This window comes from Osmia lignaria, unplaced genomic scaffold (genome assembly GCF_051020975.1).
Source record: "Osmia lignaria lignaria isolate PbOS001 unplaced genomic scaffold, iyOsmLign1 scaffold0016, whole genome shotgun sequence".
Taxonomy (NCBI): Eukaryota; Metazoa; Arthropoda; class Insecta; order Hymenoptera; family Megachilidae; genus Osmia; species Osmia lignaria.
Genome location: NW_027478168.1, coordinates 12,847,478 through 12,855,134, shown reverse-complemented (window position 1 = coordinate 12,855,134; position 7,657 = coordinate 12,847,478). Strand labels below are relative to the sequence as shown.

Genomic DNA, 7,657 nt, shown 5'->3' with positions numbered 1-7,657 from the left:
TTTACTATTTCTTCTATTTCGTTCCAGTTTATAATTAGTATTTTAATGTCTTTTGAGATGCTAAAGATTTTTATGTTTTTCCGTATAAGTAAGTCTTTTAATCTATTAAATAGTTTTATCAAGTGTTGTTTTATTATTTCCGATGATGATCCTATGTTTAGACATAAAACAAAGAATTTTTTTTGTTTATTTCTATTATTTCAATTTCATTCTGCGATAGGTTGGGCTTTATTTTTATATTTTCGGGTTTCATTAGTTAGTTGGTGTTTTTATCCAGAGATGTGTTCGGGATTGATGGAGATCCCGGTAGGATTGTGCCGGAAATAATTTTACACCTGCTGGATGGGCTTTTACAAATTTATTTATTTGAGTCGATTGATAAAACAAAGGTTGAACACGCTGATATGATGGTTGTTCGCTGAACACACAAATACAAATATTAGAAAGTTGATCTGTTACCGTGATCCGTCGGATTTGACAATTGGTTTGATCGATAGTCGTGAACAATAAGCCCCGTTAATTCCATAAATTCGGCCCGCTACTTGATGGTGCCCGTGAATGTGTGCTTGATCAACACGTGGTTGGCGGCTTGCGTGTACAATGAATTATCTTGCAAATGAACAATACCTGTCAATCCTGTCGCTTGCACGATCGCTGAGGATTCTGAACAGTTGGTGAACCGGTGATTTGGTTTTTGCTTGGTGATTTACACTTGAGCACTTTTGATTGCACGAAAAAAGGTGAACACGTGATTTGCGCTTGAATCGTTGATCGATAATGGCGGCTTAGCGCATGAATCGTAGATGGGCAACTCCTGATAGATAAATCGATCGGCCCTGAGCGCCATCATGGGTGAGCGAATTCTCAAACATTTCCGCCCGCCAGTAGCAACTCGTTGATGATGATTCTGCAGGGGTGAGCTCTGCATGATGGTAAACAGGCAGGGTGACAAGCTTGGTCGAACATCGGTCGAACAAGAGTGGTGGTTGTAGTCTTCACGGTTGCAACCCTGGTGAGGGCATCCTTGCCGGGGTGAACTTCGGTCACTCTTGCGAGTGGCTACTTGCTTGGCGGAAGATGCTCGTTTGTGAGCAGCACCAACGAGCCTGTCTTGATGTCGTGAGACGGATAATGCCACTTCGAAATTGACTGACGTCTCTGCAGGTAGTGTAGTGACCACTGAGACCAGAAGTGCTGAACCAGAAGAGCTGAGTAATTTGGTAGTGCAGTCGTCTAATGACATGGGAGCTGACGATTGTGTGGATGACGAAACAGCCCTTAGTAAATCTGGGTGAGTCGCATGCCATTTTGCGAGTGGAAATCCGTCCGCATTGCACAATGCTATCAGCTGTTGAGCGACCTCCACAAGTTCCGAGATTGAGTCTGCTCCTCCAAATATCGTCCACATATCTGCCATGTATGAGCGAAGGCGTTGCCAGAGGGAATCGATGACCCTCATCGTGAACAAGTTGCAAGAGTGCTCGTGTCGCCAGGAAGGGAGCCGCTTTTGTGCCATACGTGACAGTTGTGAGCTGGTAAGGGATGACATTGCGGTCTTCATCGATCGAAAGAATTCGCTGGAGATCCCAATCATCCTTGTGAACTGTTACCTGGCGATACATTTTTGTGATATCTGTGGCAAAAATGTGGTGATAATGGCGAAGCCAAATTAGAACATCTGTAACATTCAAGACCAAATTAGCACCAGTATGCATGAGCTTTTGATCTGTTCAATACAACCCTGAGCTTCGTTGTTGAACTGTCGAGACGTAGAACTCCATGGTGAGGCAAATAGTATGGGTGAAGACTGAGGTGTTAAACGGTCAGAAAAGACCCTCAACCCTCCTGATGCTGAAGCATCATGTGCCAAGGTCATCTCCCCATCAGGCCCAACGTTCTCAGCCTCTCTTGAAGTGGTCCGTGGATGATCTGGAGCCTTTACCATGTGTCCTAATTCTTCATACTCTTTCATGAACTCGACGTAGCGCTGGTTGTATGTTGAATCCTTGGCGAGTCGTCGCAATGTGCTTTGTAGACATTGGTGAGCAATCTTGTGTGAATTGCCTAGTAGTGATGCTGGTGCCTTGAGTGGAATGCGAACGATGTACCTTCCTGTGTGGTCACGAGAGTGAGTTGCACAGAAATGTGCTTCGCATTCTTCTTCCTCCGGTGTGAGCGTGCTTGGAGCGTCCATAGGTGACTCCTCTTGAACCCAGAATTTGGTGAGCAGTTCTTGCAGGTTGCTCTGATCGTCGTGAGCAACTGCAAAATGTGAATAATTAGTATTTGTAGATGATTCGGTGACTGGGCTGATGACGAGCCATCCAAAAATGGAAAGTTGAGCAATTGGTGATGTTGGTGATCCTTTGATGATGTTTGGCTTGATGATCCTTCCGTAGAAATCCGCTCCAATGATTACATCGGCTGGTCGTGGTGTCAAGCAATCATTATCCGCTAATCTCAATTTTCTGATGTGAGGCCAATCCGGAGTTCCCATTGAGAACGATGGCAGGATTGTTGATACGGCTGTGAGCACGTGAGCCTGAATGCAGACAGCCTGTTGTGAATGCAGCGACTGGACAGTGATAGTGACCACGCCCTTAGTTTCAGTTGAATTTGTTCCACCAACACCAATGATTGTGATGGATGATCGGTGTCTCCGGAGGCTGAGGAGGCGGGTGAGTTGTTCGGAAGTGAACGAGATTTCGGAACCTGGATCTATTAAGATGCGGATGGTATGATCTGACGTTGGAGTGGTGAGGACAGCTTGAGCGGTTGCGAGGAGCATTCGTTGATTTGGCGGCTTGACGGCTGCACCGAGTTCCCACTCGGTGGTTTGAGCGGATGAGGAGGCTGTCTTCGGTGAACTGGCTGGAGCTGGAGCGGTGCTTGGCAATAATTTGGGCTTCGTTGGTGGTGGCAGCATGTAAAACACCCCACCATCATGGAGCATCGTGTGATGCTGGAGCTGGCACTGCTTGCACGTTTGATGCGACTTGCATGAGCGGACGTTGTGCCCGCATAAACAGTTAAAGCACAGGCGCTAGGCCTCGACGCATTGCACCCGTTGTTTGGCGTCATTCCTCTGAACAGTTGGCACTCGACGATGTAGTGTTGCTGCCCATAGCAATCACATCGCTCAAATGGGGATGGGCGCTTTAGATAGCACTTCTCGAGTGTGGTCGTTTGATGAGCTGGTTGGCGGGATGGAGCTGCTGGTCGGGCTACTACTGCAGAGTGAGCCGGTCTGCTCACTACTGCGGGCTGAGCTCGTGGTTGAGCGGGCTTTGTCGGCGCAGGCTTCGCAAGAGAACCTCTGGCCTAATCGTCTGCGAGGTGCTCCAACGTCCTGACCCTGGATGTGATAAACTCCATGAGCTTCTCAAACGATGGGTACTCAGTTGTGACTCCAAGCGTGGACTTCCGTCGCTCCTTCGTCGTGCGGTCCATCTTTCGGTACATCTGATGAACAAGCATACAATCGCCGAGCTTGCCTGGTTTAATCAGGTTTTGGACCGCATGCCGGGTCTCCAGGGCAGCCGACATTAGTTGGCTGAGCGCTTTGGCCGGATCCTGGTCCATCGGCAGCGAGACAAGTTGATCCAAGTGAGCCTGCACGAGCCGCCTTTTGTTTCATACCGCTGCTTGAGCAGCTCGATGGCAGCGGATAGTGATGCGCCGATGAGTGGTAGGCTGGACACGATCTGTGCTGGTTCTCCTCGCAGGCAACCCTTGAGGCAGTAGAACTTTTCTACCTGTTTGAGCTCCGGTTTTCCGCATACTACGGAATTGAACAGCTCCAGGAACGACGACCATTCAGTATAGTTGCCAGTGAACCGTGGCAATTCGATGTCTGGCAGCTTTGACTTCGAACACGTCACCTTCCCTGGTTGAGCGGTCGTCTGAGCAGGCAGCTCCGCTGATCTCTTCGCAATGATCTTTTTCGCCATGGTACCAATCTGCTGCATCTGGTAGTGGCAGTCATCGGTAAAGTAGGGGTGATTTGCCTGCGACGTTGTCCACACCACCTCGAAGTGTGCGTGTTCCTTATTGAACACTTTTATGGCCTCGTCGAACTGGGCCTTGGCGTCGTCCAACTCCTCCTTGGAAAGATGCTCTGACTCGTCCTTGAAAGAGTCCAGGATACCTTGAGCATTACGCAATCGGCCTCGCTACGTCCGCACCTTGAGCTAGAGCTCGATCGGCAGCTGATCTGTCGCAGTTGAGCGCGTTGCGTGCTCGTGTGGAGATGATGATCGTCTCGCTGGCTCCGTCACGCTGGGCACGAGAGAGGTGCGAGCGGACCTCGTTTTTCCAGGAACCTCCAGTGATTCTTGTGAGCTGTCTTGCATCTCACTCCACTTTTCGGATGATTTGGATGGGTGAGCCATGGTTGATTAAGGTGATCCAGTAGATCTGCCTTGTTGTTCTGGTGATCTTTTCTATCGATGGATGATTCGTCGTTCTGAGCGCCACCTGTGATGGCGAGAGTGTAAGTGAAATTCTAATAGACGAGAGATGCTAAGATGGCCGACCACCGAAAACCGTTACGAACACGAGACAAAGACTAGAGACGCATAATGATCAATGAGCAATTTTGCAAAAAACCGAGTCCAGCAAGGGCGCAATCCGGCTCGAAGGATCAAATGTTCGGGACTGATGGAGTTCCCGGAAGGATTGTGCCTGAAATAATTTTACACCTGCTGGATGGGCTTTTACAAATTTATTTATTTGAGTCGATTGATAAAACAAAGGTTGAACACGCTGATCTGGCGGTTGTTCATTGTACACACAAATACAAATATTAGAAAGTTGATCTGTTACCGTGATCCGTCAGATTTGACAATTGATTTGATCGATAGTCGTGAACAAGAAGCCCCGTTAATTCTATAAATTCGGCCCGCTATTTGATGCTGCCCGTGAACATGTGCTTGATCAACACGTGGTTGGCGGCTCGCGTGTACAATGAATTATCTTGTAAATGAGCAATACCTGTGAATCATGTCGCTTCTACGATCGCTGAGGATTCTGAACAGTTGGTGAGCCGGTGATCTGGTTTTCGCTTGGTGATTTACACTTGAGCACTTTTGATCGCACGAAAAAAGGTGAACACGTGATTTGCGCCTGAATCGTTGGTCGATAATGGCGGCTTAGCGCGTGAATCGTCGAGAAAACCCCCGCTCACGCGTTGATCCAGATGGGCAACTCCCGATCGATAAATCGATCGACCGTGAGCGCCATCATGGCTGAGCGGATTCTCAAACAATATGCCTTGTTGAGTGATTATATGTACGATGTTATCATTTCTGAATTGAATTGAATTTTTCGTGTAAATTAAATTTTTTTGTTCCTGTTCTTGTATATTGTCTTTTTCTGTTTTATCTTCCTCTTCCTTGCGCTTAGTCGTTTTTCCCTTATTGTTACTATTTGAAGTTGTCTCTTGTGCTAACGGTTCTTGGATATTTTTTCTTGGTCTACCCCTTTTTCCCTTGACTTTGATATGATTGTCGGTTGAAGCTTCCACTTTATCTTTATTTAGAATTTTTGCAGGTGTCGAGTTTTTGCTGATTTCTTTTTTCCCCTGTGCTCTTGCTGTAACGGAGATGTGTACGTTTTCTACTGGATTCCTTGATAGTACATCGGCATTTACGTTTTGCTTACCTGGTTTATAGGCTATATCGTATTCATAATCTGATAGCTTTAGTCTCCATTTCTGGACTCTAGTTTTATTGTCAGCTGTTTTTAGCCAGAATAATGGTTTATGATCTGTAACTATCGTGAATTTCTTTCCATAAATATAGTTTCGAAATGTTTTTATCGCGAACATTATTGCTAAAGCTTCTTTTTCGTAGGTGTCATATTTGATTTCGGCTTCCTGTAATACTCGTGATGCGTATGCAATTCGTCTATCTTTTCCGATTTCTGCTTGTGATGGTACTGCACCTAGGGCGTATTTAGATGCATCTGTCGTGATGACGTATGGTTCGTCGAATTTCGGGTACTGTAGTATAGGTGCGTTGCATAATATTTCTTTGAGTTTTATGAAAGCTTCTTGTTGTTCTGTGTTCCAGAAAAATTTGTTATCTTTTTGTAATAGGATCGTTAAAGGTTTTGCGATTTTTGCGAAGTTATGTATGAATCGTCTGTAGTAGCCTGCGAGTTCTAAGAATTCTCTTATGTTCTTGACGTTCTTAGGAGTTGGAAATCTTTGTACAGCTTCTGTTTTTGCTGGGTCGGTTTTATAACTTTCCCACTTAGTATGTGTCCTAGAAAGCATACATCTGATTTAAGGAATTCGCATTTCTCGAGCTCAAGTTTTAATTTTACGTCTCTTAATTTTTGTGCGACTGTGTTAAATCTCGTGTTGAGTTCCTCTAAATTTCCTCCAAATATTATGATGTCGTCAATGAAAACAAAGCAAATTTTCCCAATTGAATCGCCTAGTGCTGTGTTTATTACTCTCTGAAATGTTCGTGGTGAGTTTCTTAATCCGAAAGGTAAGACATTGAATTCGAATCGTCCCAGTGGATGTATGCTGAAAACTGTCTTATGTATGTCTTTTGGGTTCATCTTGATTTGATGGAAGCCTGATTTTAAATCTATTACGTTATATAGTTTTGCCTGTCCTAATTGGTCGAAAATATCAGTTATGTTTGGGAGTAGATATGGGTCTGGAATCGTTTTTTCATTTAATTTCCTGTAGTCTATTACTAGTCTCCATCTTTTCTTTCCATCCGCGGTGGTCGAGCGCTCCGGGTCTGACGCAGAACCTTTGCCGCCTTGCCGACAAAAGAATTTATGCTACTGAAAATCTATGTAGTAATCGTATCATAGATCCGTGTCGGACTACGATCAGAATCGAAGTGAAACAGCTCCTCGTGGCACGCTCGTATTTATACCCGAGATCTGTTTACGTAGCAGTTTTTTCTACACGCGTTTTTGATACCGGAAGTGTTTGGACTTTGACCGGAGTGTACGTGACTCCGCGCGTATCGCTATCTCAGTCTATGCGTAGTGCTATCTCTTTCTACGCGTTATTCCTATCTCTATCTATGTGTCCTACGTCGATCTTTTATCGACGCGGTAGAATTATCGACGCGGTAATTATCGATGTATATTTTTGAGTATAAATTTTGTTAAGTATAAGTATTAATAAATACAAGATTCTTCTCCTATTTGTTAAATATGAATATAATTGTTAATCTGGATCACGTTAATACAATAATAATAAAAACACGAACTGTTACAACTTTAATTGTATAAAAACGAAAAGAAAAAAATAAATATATATTTTAATAATTAATAATGATGGGGCTTTGTATTTATTCTTCTTCTTGCGGGATGTTACAGAAAGAACTACATGATATTCGTGAATCCATACGACGCAAATATGTGCGATCCTGGAATGTGCCCCACCAATTCTCTTACTCTCTTCCTTTAGAAGTCACAGATATTTGTTCAGTATAAATCTAGACGTGCTACAGTAAATATTGGTAAGTACCAAATTACAAGTACCAATATCTTATATTTTAAATAATATATTAATTTAGTCCTCAATGGTTGATGGTTTGTATGGGTATAATTCTGAAAATCACTTGCCCCCGATTTTTTATCCGACTTCGAAAAGGAGGAGGATACACAATTCGATGTGTATTTT

At 44.4% G+C, this 7,657-nt stretch overlaps 1 protein-coding gene across 1 annotated transcript; it reads right to left on the bottom strand.

Annotated features, from left to right (window-relative positions):
• Positions 1-3,254: 3,254 nt before the first annotated feature.
• LOC117611214 (uncharacterized) lies at positions 3,255-6,879 on the bottom strand. Its single transcript, XM_034339150.2, has 5 exons — positions 5,662-6,879; positions 5,272-5,592; positions 4,306-4,476; positions 3,640-4,147; positions 3,255-3,462 (listed from the first exon to the last, which is right to left on the bottom strand). The coding sequence occupies exons 1-5, from the start codon at positions 6,275-6,277 to the stop codon at positions 3,255-3,257; spliced, it is 1,824 nt and encodes a 607-aa protein (XP_034195041.2). The 5' UTR covers positions 6,278-6,879.
• Between the last annotated feature and the right edge of the window lie 778 nt (positions 6,880-7,657).